A 15,547-nucleotide genomic window follows, 5' to 3' on the forward strand; every position below is an offset into this window, starting at 1 on the left:
AACTGAATGACAGGTGAACATAGTATTGTCAACTGTATGACAGGTGAAGTAGTGTAAACTGTATGACAGGTGAAGTAGTGTAAACTGTATGACAGGTGAACATAGTATTGTAAACTGTATGACAGGTGAAGTATTGTCAAGTGGTTGCAGGGAGTTGTTCTCTATTAAGAATCCTGGCAGGGCCCAGTTCAGTGATTTCCAACTGAATGACAGGTGAACATAGTATTGTCAACTGAATGACAGGTGAACATAGTATTGTCAACTGAATGACAGGTGAAGTATTGTCAGCTGTATGACAGGTGAACATAGTATTGTCAACTGTATGACAGGTGAACATAGTATTGTCAACTGAATGACAGGTGAACATAGTATTGTCAACTGAATGACAGGTGAACATAGTATTGTCAACTGAATGACAGGTGAAGTATTGTCAACGGAATGGCAGGTGAACATAGTATTGTCAACTGAATGACAGGGGAACATAGTATTGTCAACTGAATGACAGGTGAAGTATTGTCAGCTGTATGACAGGTGAACATAGTATTGTCAACTGTATGACAGGTGAACATAGTATTGTCAACTGAATGACAGGTGAACATAGTATTGTCAACTGAATGACAGGTGAACATAGTATTGTCAACTGAATGACAGGTGAAGATGGTCATGGGAGCACCTGTGGTGGCCTGTTAACTGAGGACGGTATGTTGCTGTGCTGTCCTGATTTGCTTTAACCATTCACTGTTTTCAACTAACACAATAACAGACAACTGGATTTCACTCCTGTTTTATGTATGCTGTTGGGGTTTTTAATGTATACTGTAAGGTTGGTCAGCTTTATCACTGTAAGGTTGGTCAGCTTTATCACTGTAAGGTTGGTCAGCTTTATCACTGTGAATGTATACTGTAAGGTTGGTCAGCTTTATCACTGTAAATGTATACTGTAAGGTTGGTCAGCTTTATCACTGTGAATGTATACTGTAAGGTTGGTCAGCTTTATCACTGTAAGGTTGGTCAGCTTTATCACTGTAAATGTATACTGTAAGGTTGGTCAGCTTTATCACTGTAAATGTATACTGTAAGGTTGGTCAGCTTTATCACTGTAAATGTATACTGTAAGGTTGGTCAGCTTTATCACTGTAAATGTATACTGTAAGGTTGGTCAGCTTTATCACTGTAAATGTATACTGTAAGGTTGGTCAGCTTTATCTGCTTTATCACTGTAAGGTTGGTCAGATCATCACTGTAAGGTTGGTCAGCTTTATCACTGAAGGTTGGTCAGCTTTATCAGCTTTATCACTGTAAGGTTGGTCAGATCATCACTGTAAGGTTGGTCAGATCATCACAAAGGTTGGTCAGATCATCACTGTAAGGTTGGTCAGATCATCACAAAGGTTGGTCAGATCATCACTGTAAGGTTGGTCAGATCATCACAAAGGTTGGTCAGATCATCACAAAGGTTGGTCAGATCATCACTGTAAGGTTGGTCAGATCATCACAAAGGTTGGTCAGATCATCACTGTAAGGTTGGTCAGATCATCACAAAGGTTGGTCAGATCATCACAAAGGTTGGTCAGATCATCACTGTAAGGTTGGTCAGATCATCACAAAGGTTGGTCAGATCATCACTGTAAGGTTGGTCAGATCATCACTGTAAGGTTGGTCAGATCATCACAAAGGTTGGTCAGATCATCACAAAGGTTGGTCAGATCATCACTGTAAGGTTGGTCAGATCATCACAAAGGTTGGTCAGATCATCACTGTAAGGTTGGTCAGATCATCACAAAGGTTGGTCAGATCATCACTGTAAGGTTGGTCAGATCATCACAAAGGTTGGTCAGATCATCACTGTAAGGTTGGTCAGATCATCACAAAGGTTGGTCAGATCATCACTGTAAGGTTGGTCAGATCATCACAAAGGTTGGTCAGATCATCACTGTAAGGTTGGTCAGATCATCACAAAGGTTGGTCAGATCATCACTGTTGTCCATGTCACCTGACCTCCTGCTGCTGCTGCTCTCCCTTGTCCTCCTCCTCCTTCTTCTTGCTTTTGTCAGTGTTCATGAATTTGTCTGGTTAATTATTCATACATTTATTGTGTGAAGTCATATATCTCTGTCTATCTGTCTCTCTATCTGTCTCTCTGTCTATCTATCTATGGATGGAGGAGGCTGGTTGCCAAATGTGTGTTGCCCCCACAGCCTACGAGACTACAGGATAGATAGATAGTATATACGCATACCTCCAAATCCTTTGGACATAAGAGACACACACCCACAGCCCATTCTCATCACACCGTGGAACAGATGTTGGTAGCTTGTCATGTCTTTCCAGCAGTCACCTTTGCCAAGCATCGCAGAGTTTGATCCCAAGAACTTCCTGCAGCAAGTGGAGGATGTGGACAGCACGGGCAACAAAATCCCCGACTGGAAGAGGCAGCTGAGGGCCAAGAACCTGGCTCTGAAGGCACAGCATGACTACATCGAGCAGAGAAAGGTGATGGCAAGGGGAGGTGACGGCAAGGGGAGGTGATGGCAAGGGGAGGCTAGTGTGTAGGGAAAGACAGCACAGATATCTACCATGACGACAGAGAGATGACGTCAAGGGGAGGTGACGGCAAGGGGAGGCTAGCATGTAGGGAAAAAGAGCACAGACATCTACCATGACAACAGAGAGATGACGTCAAGGGGAGGCTAGCGTGTAGGGAAAGACAGCACAGATATCTACCATGACGACAGAGAGGTGACGTCAAGGGGAGGTGACGGCAAGGGGAGGCTAGTGTGTAGGGAAAGGCAGCACAGTTATCTACCATGACAACAGAGAGACAGACGATGAAGGGAAAGGCAGCACAGTTATCTACCATGACAACAGAGAGACAGACGATGAAGGGAAAGGCAGCACAGTTATCTACCATGACAACAGAGAGACAGACGATGAAGGGAAAGGCAGCACAGATATCTACCATGACAACAGAGAGACAGACGATGAAGGGAAAGACAGCACAGTTATCTACCATGACAACAGAGAGACAGACGATGAAGGGAAAGGCAGCACAGATATCTACCATGACAACAGAGAGACAGACGATGAAGGGAAAGGCAGCACAGATATCTACCATGACAACAGAGAGACAGACGATGAAGGGAAAGGCAGCACAGATATCTACCATGACAACAGAGAGACAGACGATGTAGGGAAAGGCAGCACAGTTATCTACCATGACAACAGAGAGACAGACGATGAAGGGAAAGGCAGCACAGTTATCTACCATGACAACAGAGAGATGACGTCAAGGGGAGGCTAGTGTGTAGGGAAAGGCAGCACAGATATCTACCATGACAACAGAGAGACAGACGATGAAGGGAAAGACAGCACAGTTATCTACCATGACAACAGAGAGACAGACGATGAAGGGAAAGACAGCACAGTTATCTACCATGACAACAGAGAGACAGACGATGAAGGGAAAGGCAGCACAGTTATCTACCATGACAACAGAGAGACAGACGATGAAGGGAAAGGCAGCACAGATATCTACCATGACAACAGAGAGACAGACGATGAAGGGAAAGGCAGCACAGATATCTACCATGACAACAGAGAGACAGACGATGAAGGGAAAGGCAGCACAGATATCTACCATGACAACAGAGAGACAGACGATGAAGGGAAAGGCAGCACAGATATCTACCATGACAACAGAGAGACAGACGATGAAGGGAAAGGCAGCACAGATATCTACCATGACAACAGAGAGACAGACGATGTAGGGAAAGGCAGCACAGTTATCTACCATGACAACAGAGAGACAGACGATGAAGGGAAAGGCAGCACAGATATCTACCATGACAACAGAGAGACAGACGATGAAGGGAAAGGCAGCACAGTTATCTACCATGACAACAGAGAGACAGACGATGAAGGGAAAGGCAGCACAGATATCTACCATGACAACAGAGAGACAGACGATGAAGGGAAAGGCAGCACAGTTATCTACCATGACAACAGAGAGACAGACGATGAAGGGAAAGGCAGCACAGATATCTACCATGACAACAGAGAGACAGACGATGAAGGGAAAGGCAGCACAGTTATCTACCATGACAACAGAGAGACAGACGATGTAGGGAAAGGCAGCACAGTTATCTACCATGACAACAGAGAGACAGACGATGAAGGGAAAGGCAGCACAGATATCTACCATGACAACAGAGAGACAGACGATGAAGGGAAAGGCAGCACAGATATCTACCATGACAACAGAGAGACAGACGATGAAGGGAAAGGCAGCACAGTTATCTACCATGACAACAGAGAGACAGACGATGAAGGGAAAGACAGCACAGTTATCTACCATGACAACAGAGAGACAGACGATGAAGGGAAAGGCAGCACAGATATCTACCATGACAACAGAGAGACAGACGATGAAGGGAAAGGCAGCACAGATATCTACCATGACAACAGAGAGACAGACGATGAAGGGAAAGGCAGCACAGTTATCTACCATGACAACAGAGAGACAGACGAAGGCTATCAGAGCACAACACAAATACACAGAGGAGAAAAAGGTGACAGCAAGGGAGGCTAGCGTGTAGGGAAGGAATCCTAGAGTTATCTGCCATGATTAAACATAGTTCTGAGGAAACAAAACACAGAGTTATCAGCCACTGATTAAACATAGTTCGGATTAAAGCATACATTTATCAAACACTGGTTATAGTAATCATTTAAGCCAAGCATAGAGTTTTCAATCTCTGATTACACAATATTGCTCTGAGGAAAGCATAGAGTTATCAACCACTGATAACACTAAAGTTCTGTGCAATACATATACTTATTGACTGCTGATAACACTAAAGTTCCATGCAAAGTATATACTTATTGACTGCCGATAACACTAAAGTTCCGTGCAAAGTATATACTTATTGACTGCTGATAACACTAAAGTTCCGTGCAAAGCATATACTTATTGACTGCTGATAACACTATAAAGTTCCGTGCAAAGCATATACTTATTGACTGCTGATAACACTAAAGTTCCGTGCAATACATATACTTATTGACTGCTGATAACACTAAAGTTCTGTGCAAAGCATATACTTATTGACTGCTGATAACACTAAAGTTCCGTGCAAAGTATATACTTATTGACTGCTGATAACACTAAAGTTCTGTGCAAAGCATATACTTATTGACTATTAATTACAAAAATATTCTGAGGAAAGCATACAGTATAAAAACAAAGCATAGAGTTATATTTGCAATACCTGTGGCTTTGTCTTACTAATAGGTTCAGGTGCATGCCTTTTATGTAACCTGCCTTACATAGTGTACCAGTGTGTTTGGGGGGTTTTGAACTGCACTGGTTTGTCTGCCATTCATAATACACTGGTGTGTGTGTGTGAGGATATGGGAACTGCGTTTTGAAAGACAAAGTTAACCTGTTCTAATGTGTGTCTGGCCTGATTTGAAGGAAGATCAAATGGCTGTCACGTGGCTCCAGTTGGAGTGATGTTCAGTGTTCCCAGGATCAGTCTCATACCTGCTTTAGTTTGGATTTTCTGTCTTCCAGATCCAGTCCATAGTCAGTCACACTGGTAAAACATTGCTTTAGTTTGGATTTTCTGTCTTCCAGAGCCTGCTTTGAGAACGTGCTGTTGGACCCAGTACATAGTGAGGTCCACTCAGAACAAACGAGGTTTACACAGAGTATAGGTCACACAGTATTGACACACACTGTATGGTTTACACAGAGTATAGGTCACACAGTATTGACACACACTGTATGGTTTACACAGAGTATAGGTCACACAGTATTGACACACACTGTATGGTTTACACAGAGTATAGGTCACACAATATTGACACACACTGTATGGTTTACACAGAGTATAGGTCACACAATATTGACACACACTGTATGGTTTACACAGAGTATAGGTCACACAATATTGACAAACACTGTATGGTTTACACAGAGTATAGGTCACACAATATTGACACACTGTATGGTTTACACAGAGTATAGGTCACACGATATTGACACATACTGTATGTTTTACATAGAGTATAGGTCACACAATATTGACACATACTGTATGGTTTACAGAGTATATGTCACACAATATTGACACACACTGTATGGTTTACATAGAGTATAGGTCACACAATATTGACACACACTGTATGGTTTACACAAAGTATAGGTCACACAATATTGACACATACTGTATGTTTTACATAGAGTATAGGTCACACAATATTGACACATACTGTATGGTTTACAGAGTATATCTCACACAATATTGACACACACTGTATGGTTTACATAGAGTATAGGTCACACAATATTGACACACACTGTATGGTTTACACAAAGTATAGGTCACACAATATTGACACATACTGTATGATTTACATGGAGTATAGGTCACACAATATTGACACACACTGTATGGTTTACATGAAGCATAGGTTACACAATATTGATACACACTGTATGATTTACATAGAGTATAGGTCACACAATATTGACACACACTGTATGGTCTGCATAGAGTATAGGTCACACAATATTGACACATACTGTATCGATTACACAGAGTATAGCTCACACAATATTGACACACACTGTATGGTTTACATAGAGTATAGGTCACACAATATTGACACACTGTATGGTTTACACAGAGTATAGGTCACACAATATTGACACATACTGTATGGTTTACACAGAGTATAGGTCACACAATATTGACACATACTGTATGGTTTACACAGAGTATAGGTCACACAATATTGACACACACTGTATGGTTTACATAGAGTATAGGTCAGACAATATTGACACACACTGTGTGGTTTACACAGAATATAGGTCACACAATATTGACACACATTGTATGGTTAACATAGAGTATAGCTCACACAATATTAACATACACTGTACGTTTTACACAGAGTATAGGTCACACAATATTGACACATACTGTATGGTTTACATGGAGTATAGGTCACACAATATTGACACACTCTATGGTCTACATAGAGTATAGCTCACAGAATATTGACACACACTGTATGGTTTACATAGAGTATAGCACTGTATGGTTTACACAGAGTATAGGTCACAGAATATTGACACACACTGTATGGTTTACACGGAGTATAGGTCACACAATATTGACACACTGTATGGTTTACACAGAGTATAGGTCACAGAATATTGACACACACTGTATGGTTTACACGGAGTATAGGTCACACAGTATTGACACACATTGTGTGGTTTACATGGAGTAAAGGTCTTACAATATTGACACACACTGTATGGTTTACATGGAGTATAGGTCACACAGTATTGACACACACTGTATGGTTTACATGGAGTATAGGTCACATAATATTGACACACACTGTATGGTTTACACGGAGTATAGGTCACACAGTATTGACACACACTGTATGGTTTACATGGAGTATAGGTCACACAGTATTGACACACACTGTATGGTTTACATGGAGTATAGGTCACATAATATTGACACACACTGTATGGTTTACACAGAGTATATGTCACACAATATTGACACACACTGTATGGTTTACACAGAGTATAGGTCACACGGCATTGACACACACTGTATGGTTTACACAGAGTATAGGTCACACAATATTGGCACACACTGTATGGTTTACACAGAGTATAGGTCACACGATATTGACATGGGCTGTGTGTTTCAGATTGAGGAGTATGAAGCTTGTGTTTCAGATTGAGGAGTATGAAGCTTGTGTTTCAGATTGAGGAGTATGAAGCTCGGTTCAAGGATATGCCCGCCTGGAAGCGAGCCCTGATTGAAAAGAAAGAGGCTGCAGGCAGAGCCGGCCAGTGAGACTTGACACTGCAGTACAGCTGTACTGAAAAGACAGGCTGCAAGCAGAGACAGCCAGTGAGACTTGACACTGCAGTACAGCTGTACTGAAAAGACAAGCTGCAGGCAGAGCCGGCCAGTGAGACTTGACACTGCAGTAAAGCTGTACTGAAAAGACACGCTGGCCAGTGAGACTTGAGACTGCAGTACAGCTGTACTGAAAAGACAGGCTGCAAGCAGAGACAGCCAGTGAGCGCTGTCACTGCAGTACAGCTTACAGATAGTGTTGACAATAAGCTCCTCACATCATGCTTACAGATAGTGTTGACAATAAGCTCCACACATCATGCTTACAAATAATGTTGACAATAAGCTCCACACATCATGCCTACAGTTAGTGTTGACAATAAACTCCACACATCATGATTACAGATAGTGTTGACAATAAGCTCCACACAACATGCTTACAGAAAGTGTTGACAATAAGCTCCACATATGCTTACAGATAGTGTTGCCAATAAGCTGCACACATGCTTACAGAAAGTGTTGACAATAAGCTCCACACTTCATATCACAGATAGTGTTGACGATAAGCTTCACACTTCATGATCACAGATAATGTTGATGATAAGCTCCACACTTCATGATCACTGATAGGATGATAAGCTCCACACTTCATGCTCATAGGTAGGACAATAAGCTCCACACATTGCTTACAGATAGGACAATAAGCTCCCCACTTCATGCTCACAGGTAGGACAATAAGCTCCACACTTCATACTTACAGATAGGACAATAAGCTCCACACATCATACTTACAAATATTGTTGACAATAAGCTCCACACATCATGCTTACAGTTAGTGTTGACAATAAGCTCCACACATCGTGATTACAGATTGTGTTGACAATAAGCTCCACATACATTGCTTACAGAAAGTGTTGACAATAGGCTCCACATATGCTTTCAGATAGTGTTGACAATAAGCTCCACACATACAGATAGTGTTGACAACAAGCTCCACACATCATGCTTACAGAAAGTGTTGACAATAAGCTCTACATATCATGCTTACAGATAGTGTTGACAATAAGCTCCACATATCATGCTCACAGATAGTGTTGACAATAAGCTCCACACTTCATGCTCACAGATAGTGTTGACAATAAGCTCCACACTTCATGCTCACAGATAGTGTTGACAATAAGCTCCACACTTCATGCTCACAGTTAGGACGATAAGCTCCACACTTCATGCTCACAAGTAGGACAATAAGCTCCACACATTGCTTACAGATAGGACAATAAGCTCCACACATCATGCTTACAGATATGACAATAAGCTCCACACATCATGCTTACAGATGGGATAATAAGCTCCACACATCATGCTTACAGATAAGACAATAAGCTCCACATATCATGCTTACAGATAGGACAATAAGCTCCACACTTCATACTTACAGATAGGACAATAAGCTCCACACATCATGCTTACAGATAGGACAATAAGCTCCACACTTCATGTTCACAGGTAGGACAAAAAGCTCCACACTTCATACTTACAGATAGGACAATAAGCTCCACATACCATACTTACAGATAGGACAATAAGCTCCACACTTCATGCTCACAGGTAGGATAATAAGCTCCACACGTCATGCTCACAGATAGGACAATAAGCTCCACACTTCATGCTCACAGGTAGGACAATAAGCTCCATACATCATGCTAGCAGATAGGACAATAAGCTCTACATTTCATGCTCACAGGTAGAACAATAAGCTCCACACATCATGCTTACAGATAGGACAATAAGCTCCATACGATATGCTTACAGATAGGACAATAAGCTCCATACATCATGCTTACAGATAGGACAATAAGCTCCACACAGCATGCTTACAGATAGGACAATAAGCTATATACATAATGCTTACAGATAGGACAATAAGCTCCATACATCATGCTTACAGATAGGACAATAAGCTCCATACATCATGCTTACAGATAGGACAATAAGCTCCACACTTCATGTTTACAAACAGGACAACAAGTTCAATAAGCTACACACATCATGCTTACAGACAGTGTTGACATTGAGCTACACACATCATGCTTACAGTGTTGACAATAAGTTGCACACATCATGCTTACAGACAGTGTTGACAATAAGCTACACACATCAGCTTTCAGACAGTGTTGACAATGAGTTACACACATCATGCTTACAATAAGCTCTGTGTGTGTGTGTGTGTGTGTGTCCTGTGTTCTTGTTGTCATTGTACCCAGTATGCATCACAGCAAACTGTTAAACCATATGCCTCAGGTGTTGTTTTTCATCTTGTTACATTTGTCCTGTTATACAAATGGACAGGTGTTGTTTTTCATCTTGTTACATTTGTCCTGTTACACTAATGGACAGGTGTTGTTTTTCATCGTATTACATTTGTCCTGTTACACTAATGGACAGGTGTTGTTTTTCATCGTATTACATTTGTCCTGTTACACTAATGGACAGGTGTTGTTTTTCAACTTATTACATTTGCCAGTAGTGACCTGAAATGTTGCACACATGAAACTTGCTGTGTTTGATGACTTTTGTTCAGATTTGTATTTTCTTTAATGGTTTGTGTGAAGGTGACACTTTGTGCTTTCTTCTTTCTTTGTGTAGTTGTCATACTGCGTAGAAAAGACTGACAGTAAACTTACAGTGGTTGATATTGTCATGCTTTCTTTTCCAGCATCTGTTGGTCTTGCCATGATTGTTGTAAACACAATCTGCTTTAAGCGTACCACGTCTACAATTATTATGTTCTGTTGGTCTTGCCATGATTGTTGTAAACACAATCTGCTTTAAGCGTACCATGTCTGCAATTTTTATGTTCTGTTGGTCTTGCTGTGATTGTTGTAAACACAATCTGCCTTAAGCGTACCGTGTCTACAATAATTTTGTTCATTGGTCTTGCGATGATTGTTGTAAACACAATCTGCCTTAAGCGTACCATGTCTACAATAATTTTGTTCATTGGTCTTGCGATGATTGTTGTAAACACAATCTGCCTTAAGTGTACCGTGTCTACAATTATTGCGTTCTGTTGGTCTTGCCATGGCTCTAAGCATACCATGTCTACAATAATTATGTTGTTGGTCTTGCCATGATTGTTGTAAACACAACCTGCTCTAAGTGTACTATGTCTGTAAACATACTGTGCTTTAAGTGTACTATGTGTGTAATTAATATGCTGTGTTGATCTGCCATGATTGTTGTAAACACAATCTGCTCTAAGTGTACTATGTCTGTAAACATACTGTGCTTTAAGTGTACTCTGTGTTAATTAATATGCTGTGTTGATCTGCCATGATTGTTGTAAACACAGTCTGCTGTAAGCGTACTGTGTGTACAATAATTATGTTCGGTTGGTCTTGCCATTATTGTTGTAAACATAATGTACTTTAAGCATGCTATGTGTACGATTAGTACATTTATCGGTGTTCTTTTCTTTGATCATTCAGCTTTCAAACCATACCCCTTTAAAACTTAAAATGGATCAGTCAGAAACAGTGAATTCCTTTTCCCCATGATGACGGATTGTGGTCACGCGTTCTCTTCTTTCAGGATGATGACTGGCTGATTCAGTGTGATTTGTGTGAATAGATTCACTCTCTCTTCTTTCAGGGTGATGACTGGCTGATTCAGTGTGATTTGTGTGAATAGATTCACTCTCTCTTCTTTCAGGGTGATGACTGGCTGATTCAGTGTGATTTGTGTGAATAGATTCACTCTCTCTTCTTTCAGGGTGATGACTGGCTGATTCAGTGTGATTTGTGTGAATAGATTCACTCTCTCTTCTTTCAGGGTGATGACTGGCTGATTCAGTGTGATTTGTGTGAATAGATTCACTCTCTCTTCTTTCAGGGTGATGACTGGCTGATTCAGTGTGATTTGTGTGAATAGATTCACTCTCTCTTCTTTCAGGGTGATGACTGGCTGATTCAGTGTGATTTGTGTGAATAGATTCACTCTCTCTTCTTTCAGAGTGATGACTGGCTGATTCAGTGTGATTTGTGTGAATAGATTCACTCTCTCTTCTTTCAGAGTGATGACTGGCTGACTGGCTGATTCAGTGTGATTTGTGTGAATAGATTCACTCTCTCTTCTTTCAGGGTGATGACTGGCTGATTCAGTGTGATTTGTGTGAATAGATTCACTCTCTCTTCTTTCCTTTTTTTTTTTTTTGTTTTGTTTTGTTTGTTTGTTTATTCAGATGTATTCTATACAGCTTGGACTGTTGGAGCTGGGCATGACCTTTTCCAGAAATACAGGTACAAAGGATGATTTTATTTTGAGAATGTGTAACAGCCTTTTGCTGTTGAAATGGAATATAGCAGATATCCATAGTTTGTGCTTTTAGTTCTGGTATGGCACTGTGCTGTCAGCTGTTGCTTGTGAGTGATATCAGTGTTACATACATATCAATGTATCACTTGTGAGTGATATCAGTGTCACATACATATCAATGTATCACTTGTGAGTGATATCAGTGTTACATACATATCAGTGTATCACTTGTGAGTGATATCAGTGTTACATACATATCAATGTATCACTTGTGTGTGATATCAGTGTCACATACATATCAGTGTATCACTTGTGAGTGATATCAGTGTCACATACATATCAATGTATCACTTGTGACTGATATCAGTGTTACATACATATCAATGTATCACTTGTGAGTGATATCAGTGTCACATACATATCAATGTATCACTTGTGAGTGATATCAGTGTCACATACATATCAATGTATCACTTGTGAGTGATATCAGTGTCACATACATATCAATGTATCACTTGTGACTGATATCAGTGTTACATACATATTAATGTATCACTTGTGACTGATATCAGTGTTACATACATATCAATGTATCACTTGTGAGAGATACCAGTGTTACATGCACATCAATGTATCACTTGTGAGTGATATCAGTGTTACATACTTATCAACATATTACATGTGAGTGGGAGAGAGAGAGAGAGAGAGAGATTCGATTGCTTGTTTCATTTACAAAATGCACCTGAGTGTGTTTATTTCCCCCCTTTATTATTGTATGTGAATTAGAAATAATTAATGCACCTGAGTGTGTTTATTTTCCCCCTTTATTATTGTATGTGAATTAGAAATAATTAATGCACCTGAGTGTGTTTATTTTCCCCCTTTATTATTGTATGTGAATTAGAAATAATTAATGCACCTGAGTGTGTTTATTTTCCCCCTTTATTATTGTATGTGAATTAGAAATAATTAATGCACCTGAGTGTGTTTATTTTCCCCCTTTATTATTGTATGTGAATTAGAAATAATTAATGCAGATGGTGATTGCTTTTTCTGATTGTCAGGTTACATCTGTGTTATTTTACATAATACATCTGAAATGTTTGTTTACACCACCCCTTCATAAGGGGCCGTGGCCTGTGTTGAGTAAAACATCCATCTCTCTCTCTCTCTCTCTCTCTCTCTGTCTATCTATCTATCTTCCTCTTTCTGTCCCTCCCTTTCTTTTTTTCCTCTTCCTTTCTCTCCCTCTCTCTCTTCCTCTCTTCCTCCATTTCTCCCCCCCTCCCTCCCCCCCATCTCTCTCTCTCTCTCTCTCTGTGAATGGAATGGAGATTGAAGATTCCTTTTCCTCTTTTAATTATTTCATTTCAGTGTCAAACTTAAGACGAATGGAATGGTGGACCAGTTATAAAGCATTATCATCACATGACTTTGGTGAAATCTGATCATGAAACATATCACTATTGACTGTTGGTTTCAGACTGTTTGATCATCACTTAAATTCGATGAAATCTGATCATGAAACATATCACTGTTGACTGTTGGTTTCAGACTGTTTGATCATTACTTAAATTTGATGAAATCTGATCATGAAACATATCACTATTGACTGTTGGTTTCAGACTGTTCGATGAAGTTTGTCAGGTAAACAGCTTTGTTCACTTGGTATACTTGGTGATCTGTTTTGATGGTGAAGACATCATCGCCTTGTCTCATAAAGCTGATTTACCACTGTGATGGATATGTTTGTGTCTTGTTTTATGTTGATAAATTTGAATCTTGTTTTAATAACCAACCATGTGTCTCATAAGTTACCATTGTCCACTGTGATGGATATGTGTATGTCTTGTTTTAATTATCAACCATGTGTCTCATAAGTTACCATTGTCCACTGTGATGGATATGTTTATGTCTTGTTCTAATTATCAACCATGTGTCTCACAAGTTACCATTGTCCACTGTGATGGATATGTTTGTGTCTTGTTTTAATTATCAACCATGTGTCTCATAAGTTACCATTGTCCACTGTGATGGATATGTTTATGTCTTGTTTTAATTATCAACCATGTGTCTAATAAGTTACCATTGTCCACTGTGATGGATATGTTTGTGTCTTGTTTTAATTATCAACCATGTGTCTCATAAGTTACCATTGTCCACTGTGATGGATATGTTTGTGTCTTGTTTTCAAATGTTACAATGTGAAGGGTGGACATTGTTTTATCACAACACCTCCTACAATATTTATGGACACATTAGTTTTTCACAAGGCCTTCACTATGTATGGGCATTTCTTTCTTGATTGCAGACAAAATGAACAGGCAGATAATATTTTGATATTTGATGGTATTGAGTGCAGCAGGTGTTTTTTTTCCCTTCAAAGACTGTATTATTCACACTGTTGTGTGTCACATGTTTGTGGTGGTGTGGTCAATAAAGAGTGAAGGATTAGATTGGTGTGTGTGTGTGTGTGTGTGTGTGTGTGTGTGTGTGTGTTGTTTCTGTGAGTGTGCTAGAGAGAGAGGCAGAGAGAGATTTCTTGCAGATCTTTGACAATTGCCATATATATACTGATACACTGGCATGCGCGCGCACACACACATACAAAACTCTGCTGCCTGACTCGTCCTCAGAAAGAAAAGATCTGAGCACATCACTCATCTTTTGCAGCATCTCCACTGGCTCCCTGTCTCACACAGAATAAAGTACAAGATCAGCACTCTATATTATAAATGTATTCACAAATCTGCCCCTTCCTATCTCTGTGGCTGCCCTCACTCTACACTCCATCTCGCTCACTACAATCGGCTTCGGATCCACTCTGCTTACGCATACCCAGATTCAAACACTCGACTGTTGGCTGCCGTTCTTTCTCTGTCTCTGGACCTTGCAATTGGAATGAACTTACTCTTTCGCTTCACGTCTCCACACTCAGCTCTTTCAACTCCGGCCTTAAAACCCACCTCTTCCCAAAATAGCCTCTCTTCCCTGCCTCTTCCTTGTCTTCAGTTTTTTCCAGTTTTAGAGTTATACATGCGTGTGAATGACTGGTGCGAAAGCGCTTTGATTTGTCTCTGCACAAGATTCAGTGCTATATAAATACCACTATTATTATCATTATTATTATTTTCATTATTTCTATTATTATTCGCTTACAACACCACAGTCGTGTGCCTGTGGCCAGGCACCGCTGATACAGCAGTGACATGGTTCACTCACAGCACCACAGTCATGTGCCTGTGGCTGGACAACACTGATACAGCAGTTTCAGTTTCAGTTTCAGTTGCTCAAGGAGGCGTCACTGCGCTCGGACAAACCATATACGCTACACC

General features: G+C 40.3%; 1 protein-coding gene across 4 annotated transcripts in view; it reads left to right on the top strand.

The window, feature by feature from the left end:
- LOC143302129 (uncharacterized) overlaps positions 1–14,656 on the top strand; it is an 82,042-nt gene extending 67,386 nt beyond the window's left edge. For 3 of the 4 annotated variants that reach the window (XM_076616676.1, XM_076616678.1, XM_076616679.1), the window contains 2 exons: positions 2,332–2,493; positions 7,800–14,656. In XM_076616676.1, the coding sequence (XP_076472791.1) occupies positions 2,332–2,493; positions 7,800–7,892 (255 nt within the window). In that variant the 3' untranslated portion in view covers positions 7,893–14,656. The remainder of the gene's footprint in view (positions 1–2,331; positions 2,494–7,799) is intronic. The other variant, XM_076616677.1, reaches the window with a different exon arrangement.
- Positions 14,657–15,547: the final 891 nt, after the last annotated feature.

The sequence above is a fragment of the Babylonia areolata genome, chromosome 28, assembly GCF_041734735.1.
Source record: "Babylonia areolata isolate BAREFJ2019XMU chromosome 28, ASM4173473v1, whole genome shotgun sequence".
NCBI classification, from domain to species: Eukaryota; Metazoa; Mollusca; class Gastropoda; order Neogastropoda; family Buccinidae; genus Babylonia; species Babylonia areolata.